The 18,163-nt window shown below is 54.6% G+C and overlaps 1 protein-coding gene across 1 annotated transcript; it reads right to left on the reverse strand.

Moving 5' to 3' along the window:
* Window positions 1–2,107: 2,107 nt before the first annotated feature.
* LOC311159465 (uncharacterized protein) lies at window positions 2,108–17,766 on the reverse strand (the record flags this gene model as incomplete). Its single annotated transcript, XM_084215563.1, has 9 exons — window positions 2,108–2,125; window positions 2,199–4,663; window positions 4,748–5,086; window positions 6,434–6,493; window positions 6,628–9,183; window positions 9,251–9,489; window positions 14,188–14,218; window positions 14,882–15,013; window positions 15,276–17,766. 9 exons carry the CDS (start codon window positions 17,764–17,766, stop codon window positions 2,108–2,110), a joined length of 8,331 nt encoding a protein of 2,776 aa, XP_084071689.1.
* Between the last annotated feature and the right edge of the window lie 397 nt (window positions 17,767–18,163).

Consider the following 18,163-nt stretch of genomic DNA (forward strand, 5'->3'; position numbering starts at 1 on the left):
GGGAAAAAAAAAAAAGGAACCACAATATTCCAAGAGGGAAAGGCCTGAAATAAAGTGCAATTAGAACTGTGAAGAAGCTCTCCATCACAACATTCCAGAGAGATATAAGCTTGCTCCTCAAGGCAGAGACAATTTTGCTGACATCAGATCTTTGGATGAATTCAATTTGATCTCTCCTTGAAGTGCATCTGGCCTGCAAGGTCAGGTGACTCTCCCCTTGAGCAGGGACAACTCTCAAGACTTGCTATTCCCTAACAAACACCTCATATTTAATCCATATAGCATGGAGTAGAGTGAACCTTACCATAACCTTTGTTAGGATGCACTTCTATGAAGTCATATTGAAAACAGTTTTAATAACAGCTCTGATACTGATTCTTTAAGTGATCTAAATTGCTCATTTGCAACATCTACACATGCATCATCTTTCTAAATGCAGATTTATTGTACAAAATCTATATTATAAGACTACCATTGCTTTTGAGTACAGGGAAACCGGGATCATAGAAAAAAAAAGGCAGAGGCATTGGTGATGGCGACTGATTAGAGAGACGTGGACTCCATGGTTTGCACACATGAAGCCATGTACTGATTTGCAAAGCTGAGCTTATATACCTTTCCAGCAGTTACTACAAACAGCACAACTATAACATGTAACTAGGTAACAGTGCTTAATCCAAAGCCTCCTACTAACCAGTGCAGGTATGTGTTATCTCATGTGAGTTCTGCCTACCGGGCACATCGTACCAAGCACACTGCTCACTTCTGCATTCCTTCTCCAAGGTCCTGCTTTCTGTTGCCAAGGCTTGTGGCCTACTAATGCTAACATATGCACTTCTGTCATGAGCTGGGCAGTGCTCCCAGCTCGGCTTTCTAGCTGTGTTCCTACACTCTGGGACCAGAAATGATATCAAACCATTATTCAGATAAATCCACATTGGCACACCTGGATATCAATGTCTTTGTCTTAGCCACTGCACAGCATCAAGGCATGGATGGAAACTGCTCTGCCAGCCTTATAATTTGAATACATAACTATTTTTAGAACTACTGGCCAAACAAATAACCAGTTTTAGAACACCGTAACCAAGGAAGCAATGGGAAAGACCCAACAGTAAAGGAGTCATAGCTTGACATTTATGGCTATGTCAAACAGCAGCAGCAGTAGTAGTAGTAGTCCTTTTTCAGTATGTACAAAAGAAGAGTATGTAGCATCTAGAGGCACAGATCTCCAAGTCATCTCGTTGGAGAACAAGAAAAGGAAAATGCACAGAAGATCAACAAAGGGAATCAAAAGCCCACTTGAGTGAAATAAACATTTACACCAACATTTCAAACTACACAACAGCAAAGTCTTCCTGCTGCTCTGACTCTGTGCAGACAGAATACCTCAGCAGGCTGAAACACCATGAATCAAGACAATCTACTTTGAAAGCAGAAACCACTGAAAGACATTTTCCACACAAAATCTCCTTATGGACAACAAGGATCCCAAAATAGATCCATGTACAGGACATTGCTCAACACACTCACTTCAAGTAACATGAAATGTTCTAAGCGTTATAAGCAATATGTAGCTCGGATAAAGATTCAATAATCAGAATCAACGCCGAAACACTGTCATTCTTCCTTGGCACATGGGTATTTTGGAAGACAAGTCATTCTGCAGCCATTAATACAATCTTTACACCCATGTCCAAAAACTACATTTAACAAGAAGTGCTCTATGGGATATAACACTGCATAAAGTTGTGAGCACTGATGATGAACAGCAGCAAACCCTTCTCTTGCATACTGCAAGAGACCCCCAGGGAAAGGCTCCCAGGATTCACATCTATCGGCTCTGACAAACTAAAAGCGGTTTTATGCAATTTGTAAAGCGCAAGCAATATTGTAATCTACGTTTGTAAGTCTTACCAAGATCCTAAAGAGGAAAGAGGAGCCAGTTTTCATGGGATATTAGATATGCGGATAGAATGAGAAATAATAACGACGCGATTAATTATTTAGTTAATCCACGGCTAACAGCTCCAAGCACAAGCAGCATTATTTCTCCAGGCTCCTCCAGTAGTCTGACGTGAACACTGATTGTATGGGCATCTCCCGCCTAAGTCAGCGAAACTCCCTATGCACCACACAGACCACAGAGGCGCAAAAGGGAAAATTGTTACGAAGGAAGTCAGGACGGAGGAACTCACCGCGAAAGAGGCGGAATCCGCGGGAGGGGCGCTGGCAGGATTCTCATCTCCGAGCAGCGGCGCGGGCTCGTCGGGCGGCGGGCGGGCCGGGAGGGTGTCGCAGGAGCTGGCGGCCGAGAAGCGCAGCTGGCTCTTGCGCGAGTCGGCCGTGAGCGACACGTCGTGCGAGTAGGACTGCAGGAAGGCGCGCACGCCGTCGATGCCCACGAAGTGCGAAACGGGCACGCCGCGCAAGGCGCCGCTGTCCGGCGGCAGCAGCTGCTGGCGGTGCCAGCGGCGCAGGCGCAGCGCCAGCAGCAGCAGCAGGAAGGCCACGAAGAGGCACGACACGGCGGCCACGGCCAGCACGAGCCAGCGCGTCAGGCCGGCGGCCGGCTCGGCCGGCGCCGCCGCCTCGTCGGCCGCGCTGCCCAGCTCGGCCAGCAGCTCGGCCACGCTCTCGGCCAGCACCACGCTCAGCGTGGCCGTGGCCGACAGCGCCGGCCGCCCGTGGTCGCGCACCAGCACCACCAGGCTGTGGCGCGCCGCGTCGCGGGCCAGCGGCGAGCGCGCCGTGCGCACCTCGCCGCTGTGCAGCCCCACGCGGAACAGCCCCGGCTCCGTCGCCTTGGCCAGCTCGTACGACAGCCACGCGTTCTGCCCCGCGTCCGCGTCCACCGCCACCACCTTGGCCACCAGCGCGCCCGCCTCCGAGCGCCGCGGCGCCAGCTCCACGCCCGACCACGTCCAGACCGAGCCCGAGCCCGAGCCCGCCGCTGCGGCCGGCGGCGGGTACAGCACCTGCGGCGCGTTGTCGTTCTCGTCCACGATCAGCAGCCGCACCGACACGTTGCTGCTCAGCGCCGGCGCGCCGCCGTCCTCCGCCCGCACCCACAGCTGCAGCTCGCGCAGCTGCTCGTAGTCCAAGGAGCGCAGCGCGTACAGCGCGCCCGTCTCCGCCTGCACCGACACGTACGACGACAGCGGCGCGCCCCGCACCCGCCCCTCCGCCAGCCGGTAGCGCACGCGCGCGTTCTGCCCCCAGTCCGCGTCCGTGGCGCGCACCGTCAGCACCAGCGCGCCCGCCGCGTTGTTCTCCGCCACACGCGCGCTGTACCGCTCCTGCGCGAACACCGGCGCGTTGTCGTTCACGTCCAGCACCCGCAGCGCCAGCACCGCGCTGCTCTGCAGCGCCGGCGACCCGCCGTCGGCCGCCCGCACTGTCACGTTGTACTCCGACACCTGCTCCCGGTCCAGCTCTCTCGCTGTCACCACACGGTAGTAGCCGCCGTGAGAGCTCTGCAGCCGAAAAGGGATATCCCCGTCAAGCGAGCACCGCACCTCGCCATTGGCTCCCGAGTCCCGGTCCTGCACGTACAGAAGGGCTACCACAGTTCCCGAGGGGGCGTCCTCCGAGATCTCGCTTAGAGCCGATCGCACGGAAATCTCGGGTGCGTTGTCGTTGATATCTGTGACAGTGATCACGACTTTTGCGTTATCGTAAAGAGTTCCACCATCATATGCCTTAATGTCCAGCTCGTAGCCATAGTCTTCCTCGAAGTCCAGGCTCTGCAACAGGGTGATTGCTCCCGTCTCAGAGTCCAGATGGAATATCTGAGATGAAGTCTTTTTTTTTTTTAAAGAGTATTTCACCTGCCCGTTCAAACCCTCGTCGGCGTCCGTGGCCGTGACAGTGACAAGGGTAGAGCCCACGGGCACGTCCTCGGGCACACGCACCGTGTACTCAGCCTGGCTGAACACGGGCGCGTTGTCGTTTGCGTCCACCACTGTCACGCGGATCCGAGCCGTGCCCGTCCGTGCCGGATCGCCGCCGTCACTCGCCCTCAGCACCAGCTCGTGAAACGCCGCCTCCTCCCGGTCCAGCGCCTTGGCCAGCACCAGCTCGGGACGCTGATCGCCGCCGGGGCCCGCCTGCACGGCCAGCGAGAAGTGCTCGTCACCGCTCAGCTCGTAGCTCTGCAGGGAATTCCGGCCCAAGTCTGGGTCATGAGCCTCGGTCAATGGAAATCGAGACCCCGGGGCTGTCATCTCACTCAGTCTCAGATCCGTATCTGCCTCTTGAAAGCTGGGGGCGTTGTCGTTTATATCCGCAATTTGCACTTCTATTCCGTAGAAGTTCATTTCCCCCTCCACTATCAGCTCACAGCGCAGCATGCATTGCTGCACACTCTTGCACAGCTGCTCTCTGTCGATTCTTTGCGCCGTCACTAAATGTCCCGTCTTCTCCTGCAAAGCGAAATACTGTGCCTTACCCTCGGAGATAACGCGGACACCACGGTCTTGGATCTCTGGCAGCTGCAGCCCCAGGTCCTTGGCCACGTCGCCCACGAACGAGCCCTTGGGCATCTCCTCGGGCACCGAGTAGCGCAGCTGCCCCCACGCCGCCTCCCACGCCGCCAGCAGGACGGCCCAGAGCAGAGCTCGCTGCCGCCGGCCCCAGCGCCTCCCCGCCGCGCACATCTCCGCTGCGGCACCGCAACACCGAGAGCAGGTCCCCACCGCCCACCGCCGATCTGCCTCACTGTCCTTCTCCGGCTCGCCCTCCTAACCGCTCCGCCGGCTGCAGTCCTCCCTCTTCGCTGCAGAACGGTTGAGCACAGCGGGGACGATCGCAGACCGCTCGGTGCCAAGCCTAACACAGAGCCAGCGCTCCAGCCGATCCGCAGCGGGCGGGGCTGCAGCGCTCCGAGCTTCCTCTCGCTCCTCTCGGTCAACAGCGGCGCCCGCAGCCTCCTCCCGGCACTGCAGGCACCGAGCGCTGCCCAGCGCTGCGCTCCTGCCTTCCCACCGGCAGCTCGAGAGGACTGGATATTTGCCACGGAAACAATTTTCTCGCGCAGCGGTGACCTCCTGCATCGCCTTTTCTCCAGCCGACCTCACCTTTGATCCTTCAGGGGATCACGGTCGGGAGGAATGTAGAGGCATTCCCTGGGGATGGCCCTTCAACCGCAGGAAGTACTAATACGTTACTAATGGCAGTATATGTAAATTAAAGCATATTTTTGCCATTTCAAGCTCTAGATTACCATTCGTCTTACCCCGCTTGTTCAAAAACCTCTTAAAACAGCCGAGAGATTGAAAACATTAGATATACACCCACACACACCAATAACCTGAGCTATTAGGCTCATTGACATTAGCAGGAAGAGAACAATTGCATGCTTCTTGAAGTCAGGAAGCTAATTGTTATCTGGTTATTATAGGTAGAAAGAAAGATGTAGCTAATACTCTCAAAGGGAAATTTGAAGGGACGAAGACTGAAATGTTTGAAATTCGGCATCCTCGGTTATCTCTTTGTTTCTTTACTTTTTACACATTTACACCTAATCAAGTAATTCTATAGCCACAAGAAAAAGAATTTATCAGGAAAGAACTTGTAAAGCACTGAAGTGTGTTAAGAAAAAACCACAGGAATAGTTTTAAGGAAAGAGTTGTAGAACAGTAGAAGAAAAGTACAGTTTTCCACTCGAAACTCTACTGACTCGTGGAAAATGTAAAACTGAGTTTTATTCACGTGCCTGAACTGTCATTTGGCTAATCTCCTTAATACTGTTATATATTCCTATCTCAGATGTCCATCCTTGTAAAGAGTCAGAATTCTGAAATCCCGCAGTTCTCGAAAAACTCAACATCTCCATAAATCTCAAACCCTAAGGGGAAAGAAGAAAGGAAAAAGAAAAACATCTGAAGCAAACATTTCTGCACGTTCACCTCTGTATGAAATAAATATCATGAAGAGTAAAACAAGGAACTGCTAGCCAGGATGCAAAAAGGAAGCCAGCCACTACTGCATTACCCCCTAAAAGGAGCGACGTTCTTTTTTTTCACTCAGGATGCAGAACCCAACATTCCACAAACGTTTTCTTTGAGTCCAATAGGCAAAAAACCCCCAAACAATTAACGAATTTGTGTAAAGCTATAAACCAGTTTCAAATGCACTGATTCTGAATAGAATCAGGAAGGAGAAAAACAACAACATCACTTGTCAGCGGTTTTTTTTTCTGTCCAACTCCATCTCCAACACAGAATCAGCATTGGAAACGCATTGTAGTTCATAGAGCACGAGTTTTGAAGACAAAACCTCTTCTATTAAACCTGACTCTGCTACCGAGGAAGAACCAGGTGCTACTGCTAGCCTTCTGCTCTCCATGGAAGGTCGATACCCCTCACCTTAATTCAGTTTCTTAAGTAATTTCCTTAGGGGGACAGGTGTGCGCCCCCCACAAAAAAATAACCCCGGAAAACAGGGGAGCAATACTCCAAGTTAGAAAGAGTGTTACAGTCAAAGCAGTCAGCTAAAACAGAAGCCGATACTAAGGAAAGATCAAAACTTTCCGCGGCGGCATGGAGACACAAATGGGGACTGCTCATGGACACCATGCGGAGAAAACGAGGGGGGTAAGGACGATGATAGGAAAGTCTCAATAACAGAACGAGCGCGCGGCACTACAGACCTGCGGTGCGTCGGGATTGGGGGGAACCTCTCCCGTCAGGGCGCTGCTGCTCGGACTCGGCTTGTCGCAGGAATCCCCGCCCAGAAGCTCCTCCGCCGACAGGATGGGCACCGGCGGCGGCGGCGGCGGCCAAGCGGCCTCGGGCACGGCGCGGGCCGGCGGCGCCACGCACAGGTTGTAGGAGTAGGGCAAGGTGCCCTCGCAGAAGTCGGCCGGGAAGGCGGCGCCGGCCAGCGAGAAGCGCTGCGCGCCCAGGCAGCGCAGCACGGCGGGCGGCCCGGCCCGGCGCAGCCGCGCCAGCACGGCCAGCGCCACGCTCAGCACCAAGAGCGCCGAGAGCAGCGCCAGCGCCAGCACCAGGTAGAACTGCAGCTCGGCCGCCGCCGCCTCCTCGGCGCCCGCCGGCCGCTCGCTCAGCTCCGGCAGCGCCTCCTGCAAGCTCTCGGCCAGCACCACGTGCAGCGTGGCCGTGGCCGACAGCGCCGGCTGCCCGTGGTCCTTCACCACGGCCACCACGCGCTGCTTGGCCGCGTCGCGCTCGCCCACGGCGCGCGCCGTGCGCACCTCGCCGCTGTGCAGCCCCACGCGGAACAGCGCCGGCTCCGACGCCTGCACCAGCTCGTACGACAGCCACGCGTTGCGCCCCGCGTCCGCGTCCACCGCCACCACCTTAGCCACCAGGTAGCCGGCCTCGGCCGAGCGCGGAACCACCTCGAAAGGCGTCGGTGCCCCCCCCGCAGCCTCTCCTGGAGCCGGCGCGGCGGGCCAGAGCACCCTGGGCGCGTTGTCGTTGCGGTCCAGCACGAAGACGCGCACCGTGGCCGTGGAGCTGCGTGCCGGCGAGCCGCCGTCCTGCGCCCGCACGGCCACCGTGAACTCGCGGCACTGCTCGTAGTCCAAGGAGCGCTGCGCGTACAGCGCGCCGCTCCGCGCCTCCACCGACACGAGCGGCGCCGCGCCCGCCGCGCCCGCGCTGCCGCCCGCCAGCCAGTAGCTCACGCGCCCGTTGGCGCCCGCGTCCGCGTCCCGCGCCTGCACGCGCAGCACCAGCGCGCCCAACGCGTTGTTCTCCGCCACGTACGCGCTGTACGCCGCCTCCTCGAACACCGGCGCGTTGTCGTTCACGTCCGACACCTCCAGCACCAGCTCCCTGCTGCTCCGCAGCGCCGGCCTGCCCCGGTCCCGGGCCACCACCGTCACGCGGTGCTCCGACGCCTGCTCGCGGTCCAGCGCGCCCGATGTCACCACCTTGTACGAGCCGCCCGAGGAGGCCACGATGGACAGCGGCGCCTCTCCCGACAGCTCGCACGACACCTGACCGTTCTCGCCGGAGTCTCTGTCCCGCACTTTCAGCAGGGCCACCACGGTGCCCACCGGAGCGTCCTCAGGCACCGGGCTCGAAAGCGACAGAATCGTGATCTCAGGTGGGTTGTCATTCACGTCCAGCACCTCCACCTCCACTTTGCAGTGTGCCACCAAACCCCCTCCATCCTTCGCCTCCACAGACAGACTATACACGCTCGTCTCCTCAAAGTCCAGTGCCTCCTGCAGCGTCATAGACCCACTCTCCGCATCGATCCAGAACTTCTGAAGTGCCTTGATCGGCATTTTCCCAAAGCCATAAGTGATGCGGGCGTTGGTCCCGGCGTCGGCGTCTGAGGCTGACAGGTTCAATACTGCTGAACCTGGTGGCGTATCCTCTCGTATGCTCACGCGGTACCGGTCCTGCATGAACACGGGTGGGTTGTCGTTGGCGTCCGTCACGTTGACCTGAATCTGGAGAGTCCCGGATCTCACGGGGTCCCCGGCATCAACCGCCGTCAGCACCAGCTCAAAGGAGCTCTGCTTTTCTCGGTCCAACACCCTCTCGAGGACTAGTTCCAGTTTGCTTCCGTCCGGACTGTCCTTCATGGCGAGAGAGAAGGACGGGTTGCTGGTGAGCTGGTAAGTCAGCAGCGAATTGCTGCCCACGTCTTCATCATGGGCCATCTCCAGCGGAAAAGGAGTTCCGGGAACCGTCCATTCACCGATCTCGAGGTCTAGAACAGCCTTGCTGAAGACTGGGGAGTTGTCATTCACGTCCTCGATCGTCACCTCAACATGAAAAATGTTCAGCGGGTTGTGCACCAGCGCCTCGAAACTGACGGCGCAGGTCGCCGACTCGCCGCACATCTCCTCCCGGTCCAGCCTCTCGTTCACGTACAGGTTCCCGTTCTCCTCATTCACCGTGAAGTATTGCTTCTCCTCGCTCAGCCGCAGCTTGCGCGCCGGCAGCTCGTCCGCGCTGAGCCCCAGGTCCCGCGCCAGCGGCCCCACGAGCGAGCCCCTGCCCAGCTCCTCGGGGATGGCGTAGCGGACCCGCTCGGCCGCCGCCCGGCACCACACGCACAGCAGCAGCAGCAGCAGCGCGGCCAGCAGCGCTCGCCCGCCGCCCGGCCCGCGCCTCTGCCGCCGCCTCACCGCCATTCTCTGCCCGCTGCGCTCGCCGCGCTCCTGCCGACTGCCGCTGCCCTGCCTCCCTTCCAGCCGCTCTCGCCGCCGACAACAGACTCCGCGGGAAGACACCGAGGTCGGCGAGCGCCTCTCACCCCCTCTCGCCGCCGCCGCCGCCGCTGCTGCTGGCGGTGCCGCTGCCGCTGTGGCCGGCGCCGGGCGAGCGAGCAGCCTGCGGGGGCAGGACGCTGCGGCGGCGGCGGCGGCGGCGGCGGCGGCGGCTCCAGCGCCGCTCGGCGGCGGCCAACAGCGACACCCGGAGGCGCCGCCGCGCCACTGCAGCCGCCTTGTGAAAGTTCATTTCCAGGGTGTGCAAGGCACCTTCCCGCTTATGGGTACAACCCCTGTGTGGTTGCAGCAAGAAGAGACAGGCAAAATATGAATTTTCACAATCCAGTTGCATCTCTTTTCCAATCCCTGTCTATATCTTCATGCCGAACTTGAAAATCTTTTCAATCTTTCCTGATATTTCACCTTCCTGCCCTCAGCTGACACTGAAGCCCACACAAAAGAATTCACATTACTCTGAAATGCTCAAGTTCTGATTCTGGACAACAATTAACAGTGAGGGAGAGATGTTAATTGCAAAGGTTCTGGACCTGCACTCAGACCTGTGTCACTGTACACACTTGCCAAAAGTATGGAAAAGAAAGCACAGAGCTGTGCAGGCTCTGCACTATGCAAATTCTGTCACCCACTACTCTTTAATATAGACAAACCCTCAGTTCTCTTGGTGGACACTGGAAACTTCAAGGCCTTTCATAAGAACTGTTACAATATTTCCCCTGCTTTGATTTGAAGAGCTTCTAGACAAAGGCCCTATTATATGATCATCCCATCTAACAGCAGCATGATCAACTGAAAATTTTACAGTGATTTCTGATGACTCACACAGAAATCTAAAACTCCATATGCCATTAATGAGGAAGGTATCTTGGATCTACTTGCTTTGCCACAACTCTCCCTTAAAAACTCACACCCAGAGGACCTGGAAATTCACTGAAGCCAAGTGGCCTAAGGTAACACTGATTTCAGAGGGTTACCAGGTGTCTTTTAACTGCACTGGGTGACTTTATCAAGCTCCAGATATTGCTTTTTTCAGAACAACAATGCTTCCTGGCACTTAATAACCTGAAGATGCCAACCCAAAAACTTCCCACTGCTCCACATGGGGCTGACTGTTCCTTACTGTGAGAAATCCAGGTCTGCACAGTGTAGGAAATCACACAGAGGAGAATGTTGTCCTGCAGTTCCCAAGAAATAAGAATACTCTCCAGGTTGGTGGGACTGGCCATCTGTGCTCTACAATCTGTACTGTGCTCTGGAGCTTGGCAGAAGTGGTCCAGAGGTGAGTGCTGCTATGGAATGAGGCTCCTCGATCTTTTTTATGCTTGTTACCCATTTGGAGTCAGCAATGGGTGGAGCTGTGTTCCAGGGCTCTTCACCGGGTCTTTTTTTGCAAAGCAGAAGCTCAAATCCCTCCCTTATTTCTGAGTATTTAGAAACAAACCCAAAATCTGTCACTGGCCTCTCTGAAGGAAATAGTGGGCTCCTGGAATACACAGGTGCATTCTCATATCTCTGCCTTAAAAAGATCTTTTACAAGGCACCTGAAAGTCACCAGTGTCTGAATGAGCAGTTGAGACTGTGAAGCCTTACTTTGGACAATGTAGTAGTGGGTTCTGTTTTTGGAAATGCACCAGTGCTTCCACAGGAATTATAAACCATTCTAACCATTTATAAATTATTCTAGCCATATGTCATATAGGATTTCTCTTAAGTCCTATTCAAATTTTAGGTTTGTTTACGACCTCATCATTAACAAAAATACCTCCTGAGAAGATAATGCATCATGATCATGCACATAAAGGAGATACAGCTGCCTGATCACCACCTTTCTGAGAAGAATTATAATTATTCAAAAGCACAGGAATGATAAATGGACAACTAAAAGAGGAGTGGTCATCCAACAGTGACATGGTCATCAAACAATTCACTATGGGGAATCTCTTCCCCTCTTTTATCACACACACTGTCCCACAAAATTGTGACCTACTCCAAGGCCATGTTTACATCCGTTCACTCAGAACTAGAACTCAAGGGTCAGCCACTCTCATCTCCTGCCTTCCTCACCAGCTACAACATGACTAAACAGACACTAAAGAACAAAGCCTTGGCAAATGAAGTTTTGCCACTGCTTCTAATTAAACATCCACATGGAGAGGAGAAAGAAAAAACAAATCTATGAGCAAGGCAAGGATACATTAAGTGAGTTTTCAAAGAAACCCACCAGGAGGACAGCTCAGTTCTCACTTTGACACCAGAAATTCATGTCTGAGAGCAGCTGGAAGTTATTGAAGTCTCCAGCTGCAACCCTGAGATCTTACTCTGGACCACAGGGTAAGAAGCCCTGACTTTAAAGGCTCTATCATGGGCCTCTTTCTCAAGCTAAGTTTTGTGAGAAAGTTGAACAGGCTCTCTTTTGCACTATGTTTCTTCATCCCCACATAGGGAATTTTGCCTTAGGTGACCAAAGTATTTCCTGAAAAAAACTCCACTCACGGCTTCTAATGCAAAAGCACCGTCCAAATCCAGGGAAACAGAAACATGACCTTCCAGGGGAAAAATGTCTAAAAGGAAGTGTAAGTACAACCTTGAACAAACTCTCCATTTGCAACATTCCAGGGAGATATAATTTAGATAAAGAGGTTTCATATAGGAATTAGAAACTTGTCAAAGCTGGGGAGGAATTCCTCTAGGAACCCCTCCAAGGAGCAGAGTGAAGTGCAAGGGTCTTTTCCCAGGCTTTTCTATCAAACACAGTCAGTTGTGGTTACAAGGAGTCTCATTCAGCCCTTTCCTGGTTTGTCAATTTGACTCTCACCCAAACAGTTTCTCCCATAAAGCCAATGGGAGCTGCCATATTTACATTCTGACATCTCCCTGCTAGGCAGCATGGCTGTGTGGTGATGATCTCCATTTATGGGGAGCACCTCTCATGCTTGCTCCTCGAGGCAGGGAGATCTTTTACTGAGAAGAGATCTTTGGACAGCTCCAATTTGAGGCCTCCCTGAAGTGCAGCTGGACACACATGAAACTTTGTTCAAGAAGCACTTCCACAACATCACACTAAGCCACTCTTGATAATACTTCTGACAGAGATTCTTTAGACAATCCAAATCATTCATTAATGACATCTAACCAGGCGTCAGCCTTCTAAAATGCAGAGCTATTGGACAAATGCTCTGTTTGATCAGAGGCCTGCCTTTGCCTTTCTAAACAGGGAAACCTGGATCACAGACAGAAATGGCCCACCATGAAATCAAACAAGTCCTCACTCAAAACCCCATTAATCCACCCAATTTCCTAGAATCAATTCAACCTCTTCCTCTGCATTCATAGTATTCAGTTGCACCATGGTCAAATCCAGCTACTTGGATTATTGTTGTCTCATGTCAACGGCAAGTGAAAAAGAAAAGGACATTGAAGTTCAGCAGCATTTTATGAAACCTGAAGTGTATCAAATCTTTATCTTGGCAGCTAAACACCCTCAAGGTGTGCATAGAAACTGCTCTCCAGCCCCTTAATTTTACCAGATCTCCTTTTCAAGGTCCATCAGCCAAACTGAGACCCAGTTTTAGAACACAAAAACTAACAAGGAAGGAATGACAAGACCACAAAAGTGAAGAAATTCTAGCTTAACATCTCAGGCTTTGTCAAGTGCAGCAGGTACACAGGGAGGAGTATCTAGTGTCAACAGGCACAGATCTGCAAGTAATTTCTTTGAAGAAGAAGAAATGGGAAATGCACAGGAGCACAACAATGGAATTAATACAGCAAATGGGGAAACGGAATGCTTCCACCACCCTTTTACACATTTCAAACCACAGCAAGCAAACCTCTCCTATCTGTGTGCAGACAGAATGCTTTGGTGTGCCCAAATATCATGCAGGAGGAGAGCTACCTTTGCAGACAGACATAATTGAAAAAAATCTTTCCCACACAGCTTCTGTTTTGGAGAATGAGGACCATAATACAGATGCATGCATCACAAATGAAAATGTTCCAGTTGGTATAAGCTACACGTGGCTCAGTTAAAGTCTCAAAGTCAACTCAAAGACAACATCATTCCTTGTCAGCCCATGGACATTGCAGAAGATAGCCGACTCTGCAAACATTAATGCATAGTTTATGCCTACATCCTAGGACCAGCATTCTCAGGAAGAGCCCTGTCAGACATAAGAGAGGATTAAATGAGTAAGTTTCTTGCAAATGCTTCAAATGAAAAGTGAATTTCTAGCAGAAGTACCCTCTCATCCTTTACATTCCTAGCACTCTATAAAATCCTGTTAAAACCACTTTTGACATCTCTGATGGTGATTCTCTAAGCAGTGTAAATCCCTCATTCACAGCACACACCCATGCATCATTTCTCTAAATGCAGAGTTATTGGACAAATGCTCTATGATCAGAGAACTACAATTGCCTTTAAAAACAGAGAAATCAGGACTGCAGAAAAGATGGCACAGGCCTTGGTACTGGGCACAGAACCAAACCATTGCTCAGGTAAAACTGCTTTGATTCACCTCTTTCCCTGGTAATATGCCAACCTCTGTCCTCTTTGTTCTGCATTCACAGCCTTTACTCACACAATACATAACACCAGCAGTTATTTCATGAAAAACAAGAGTCAGTAATATCATCTAAAGGTTGGTCAAGGCCGAGAAAAGCATAATTCAACGACGGTGCAATTCTACATCCCGACACAGAAGGACATATAGGGGGAAAAAATGATGCTTTATGTGGTAGTTCTTACACAGAGAATTTCTGAAGGAAATTTGCTCTTTCCTGAGTATTGTTTGCAGATAAATTCATCAGAGGATTGACCACCCCTTTATGGATGCAGGAAAAGGGTGCCTGGTGTAAGTGGAAAGGCCTTGGCAGTCACCACGACGTGAAGAGACACCCAGCCAGGTGGAACATCCACTCTCTCTTGTCCTGCTTTAGGCCACTCTGTGGCTGATCTTGCACTGACTGCTCACCATGAATGTGTGACAAGCAAGAGCACTGATTCTGCTGACATATCCAGACACATTATCAGACACACAGCTGGCCCACCTTTACCTCCGAGTAAGAGTCAAGGCAGAATTCAACCACCAGTCACTGGGAAGAACATGAGAAATGGGAAAGCAAACTGATGAAACCACTTGTCCATATTTCACCCTGCCCAAACACCACACAACATCAAAACTGCTTTTGCAAACAGACATCTCTGAAAAAAGTTGAGTGCACATCTTCTTGTTATGTAAGATCAAAGGGTAAAACATTAAAATATGAAAGGAATTTCTCCCCTTTTCACACTGCTTAAAGAAATGTAAAATGTTCCCAAGTTCATAAGAGATATACGGATCTGATAAAAACCCAGACGAGAAAGGATCACCTCAAAGACACCTTCAGCACGAGGGTAACAGTGCAACAACGTCAACAGATCTGATCAGATACTATCATAGATAATGGTCTACAGTTGGAACCTCCCAAGAAACAATGCAGGAGATTAGCACCCGCAGAAATATAGTAATCACCACATATTCTTCAAGGTTATGGCACAGGCGTTGAGTGGGGAACTAACAATCCTTTTCCTCCTCCTAAAGCTGACATTGTGATATTTTAAAACTTTATCATTAACCTATTAGTTTAATACATCCCATCAAGCTGCAAATGAATAAAAAGACAAACCTAATGCTTTCAATACTTGCTTAGCTCGGTAAAGAGGCTCGCATTGCATAATAACACAGATGGACAACTCCTTCAAAACGCTCACATGTTTTTTTTTACCCCCGTAATACGGAAGCAGATTGGCCACATGCACTTCAAAGAAGAAACATCAAGATAGTAAAGGCAAAGGGGAAGCTGCAGTTCAGGACAGACAGGGGCAGTAACCAGCGTGAAACACAGAGAAGAATAAGAAACACCAGATGTGAACCTCCAGTCGCCAAAAAAATCACTGCTCTTGCCTCATTTCCCCGAAACATATAAGCGTGGGGACTGAAAAAAAGGCAGCCCTCTCTTTTAGAACACAGACTATAGGATGAAAGAGGATGGAAGTGGTAAAGAAAAGAGTCGTCCAAACAGTGCGGTTCAAAGGAACTTACCGGGGCAGCGGCTGGATCAAGTTGGGGAGCACTAGCAAGATCCTCATCTCCGAGCAGCGGCGCGGGCTCGTCGGGCGGCGGGCGGGCCGGGAGGGTGTCGCAGGAGCTGGCGGCCGAGAAGCGCAGCTGGCTCTTGCGCGAGTCGGCCGTGAGCGACACGTCGTGCGAGTAGGACTGCAGGAAGGCGCGCACGCCGTCGATGCCCACGAAGTGCGAGACGGGCACGCCGCGCAAGGCGCCGCTGTCCGGCGGCAGCAGCTGCTGGCGGTGCCAGCGGCGCAGGCGCAGCGCCAGCAGCAGCAGCAGGAAGGCCACGAAGAGGCACGACACGGCGGCCACGGCCAGCACGAGCCAGCGCGTCAGGCCGGCGGCCGGCTCGGCCGGCGCCGCCGCCTCGTCGGCCGCGCTGCCCAGCTCGGCCAGCAGCTCGGCCACGCTCTCGGCCAGCACCACGCTCAGCGTGGCCGTGGCCGACAGCGCCGGCCGCCCGTGGTCGCGCACCAGCACCACCAGGCTGTGGCGCGCCGCGTCGCGGGCCAGCGGCGAGCGCGCCGTGCGCACCTCGCCGCTGTGCAGCCCCACGCGGAACAGCCCCGGCTCCGTGGCCTTGGCCAGCTCGTACGACAGCCACGCGTTCTGCCCCGCGTCCGCGTCCACCGCCACCACCTTGGCCACCAGCGCGCCCGCCTCCGAGCGCCGCGGCGCCAGCTCCACGCCCGACCACGCCCAGACCGAGCCCGAGCCCGAGCCCGAGCCCGCCGCTGCGGCCGGCGGCGGGTACAGCACCTGCGGCGCGTTGTCGTTCTCGTCCACGATCTGCAGCCGCACCGACACGTTGCTGCTCAGCGCCGGCGCGCCGCCGTCCTCCGCCCGCACCCACAGCTGCAGCTCGCGCAGCTGCTCGTAGTCCAAGGAGCGCAGCGCGTACAGCGCGCCCGTCTCCGCCTGCACCGACACGTACGACGACAGCGGCGCGCCCCGCACCCGCCCCTCCGCCAGCCGGTAGCGCACGCGCGCGTTCTGCCCCCAGTCCGCGTCCGTGGCGCGCACCGTCAGCACCAGCGCGCCCGCCGCGTTGTTCTCCGCCACACGCGCGCTGTACCGCTCCTGCGCGAACACCGGCGCGTTGTCGTTCACGTCCAGCACCCGCAGCGCCAGCACCGCGCTGCTCTGCAGCGCCGGCGACCCGCCGTCGGCCGCCCGCACCGTCACGTTGTACTCCGACACCTGCTCCCGGTCCAGCTCTCTCGCTGTCAACACGCGATAGTAATCCTCATAAGATTTCTCCAGTCGGAACGGTACGTCTTTGTCGAGCGAGCAGCGCACCTCGCCGTTAGCCCCCGAGTCCCGGTCCTGTACGTGCAGTAGGGCCACAACCGTTCCCGGCTGGGCGTCCTCTGAGATCTCGTTCAGCTTTGATGATACTGTCAGCTCGGGCGCATTGTCGTTCACATCTGTCACAGTGATCGTAACTTTGGCAGTGTTGAAAAGAGCTCCACTGTCATGTGCCTGCACCTCCAGTTCGTACGAATCGCTTTCCTCGAAATCCAGGACCGTCAACAGCTTGATTGCTCCAGTTTCAGTATCCAGATGGAAAATATCCGATGCCATGTCGGTCACCTTCTTCATAGAGTATTTCACGAGCCCGAACAAGCCTTCGTCGGCGTCCGTGGCCGTGACGGTGACGAGGACAGAGCCCACGGGCACATCCTCGGGCACACGCACCGTGTACTCAGCCTGGCTGAACACGGGCGCGTTGTCGTTTGCGTCCACCACTGTCACGCGGATCCGAGCCGTGCCCGTCCGTGCCGGATCGCCGCCGTCACTCGCCCTCAGCACCAGCTCGTGAAACGCCGCCTCCTCCCGGTCCAGCGCCTTGGCCAGCACCAGCTCGGGACGCTGATCGCCGCCGGGGCCCGCCTGCACGGCCAGCGAGAAGTGCTCGTCACCGCTCAGCTCGTAGCTCTGCAGGGAATTCCGGCCTGTATCGGGGTCATGAGCCCTGGGAAGTGGAAACCGCGAACCCAGGGCAGTCGTCTCGCTCATTCTCAGCTCTGTTTCTGCCTCTCTGAAGCTGGGGGCGTTGTCGTTAACGTCCGTGATTTCTACTTCTATCCCGTACACCTGCATCTGTCCCTCCACTATCAGCTCACAGCGCAGCACGCATTTCTCCACCAGCCGGCAAAGCTGCTCTCTGTCGATCCTCTCCGCCGTCACTAAATGTCCCGTCTTCCCGTGCAGAGAGAAGTATTGAGTCCTACCTCTTTCTGTAATGTGGACGCCGCGGTCGCTGATCTCTGGCAGCTGCAGCCCCAGGTCCTTGGCCACGTCGCCCACGAACGAGCCCTTGGGCATCTCCTCGGGCACCGAGTAGCGCAGCTGCCCCCACGCCGCCTCCCACGCCGCCAGCAGGACGGCCCAGAGCAGAGCTCGCTGCCGCCGGCCCCAGCGCCTCCCCGCCGCGCACATCTCCACCGCGGAACCGCCGGCACCGCAAACACGCCGCCGCTCCCCGCCGATCACTCCGCCGATCTCTCTACCGCTCTGATCTCCACTCGCTTCTTCCGGCACCGCTGTCTCTCCGCAGCACGGTTCTGCAGCACGGGGACGATAGCAGATCGCTCGGTCGCAGAGCCAGTGATCGAGCGGGTCCGCAGCGGGCGGGGCTGCAGCGCTCCGAGCTTCCTCTCGCTCCTCTCGGTCAACAGCGGCGCCCGCAGCCTCCTCCCGGCACTGCAGGCACCGAGCGCTGCCCAGCGCGGCCTTGCACACGGGCAGGAAGGAGACCTTCGCCGCACGCACCTCCTGCTTTTGTCCAGCCGATCTCTCCTTTTCTCATCGAACACATCACGACCGTGAGGAAAGC

Source organism: Fringilla coelebs, assembly GCF_963513975.1.
Source record: "Fringilla coelebs genome assembly, chromosome: 15".
In the NCBI taxonomy this organism is placed as follows: Eukaryota; Metazoa; Chordata; class Aves; order Passeriformes; family Fringillidae; genus Fringilla; species Fringilla coelebs.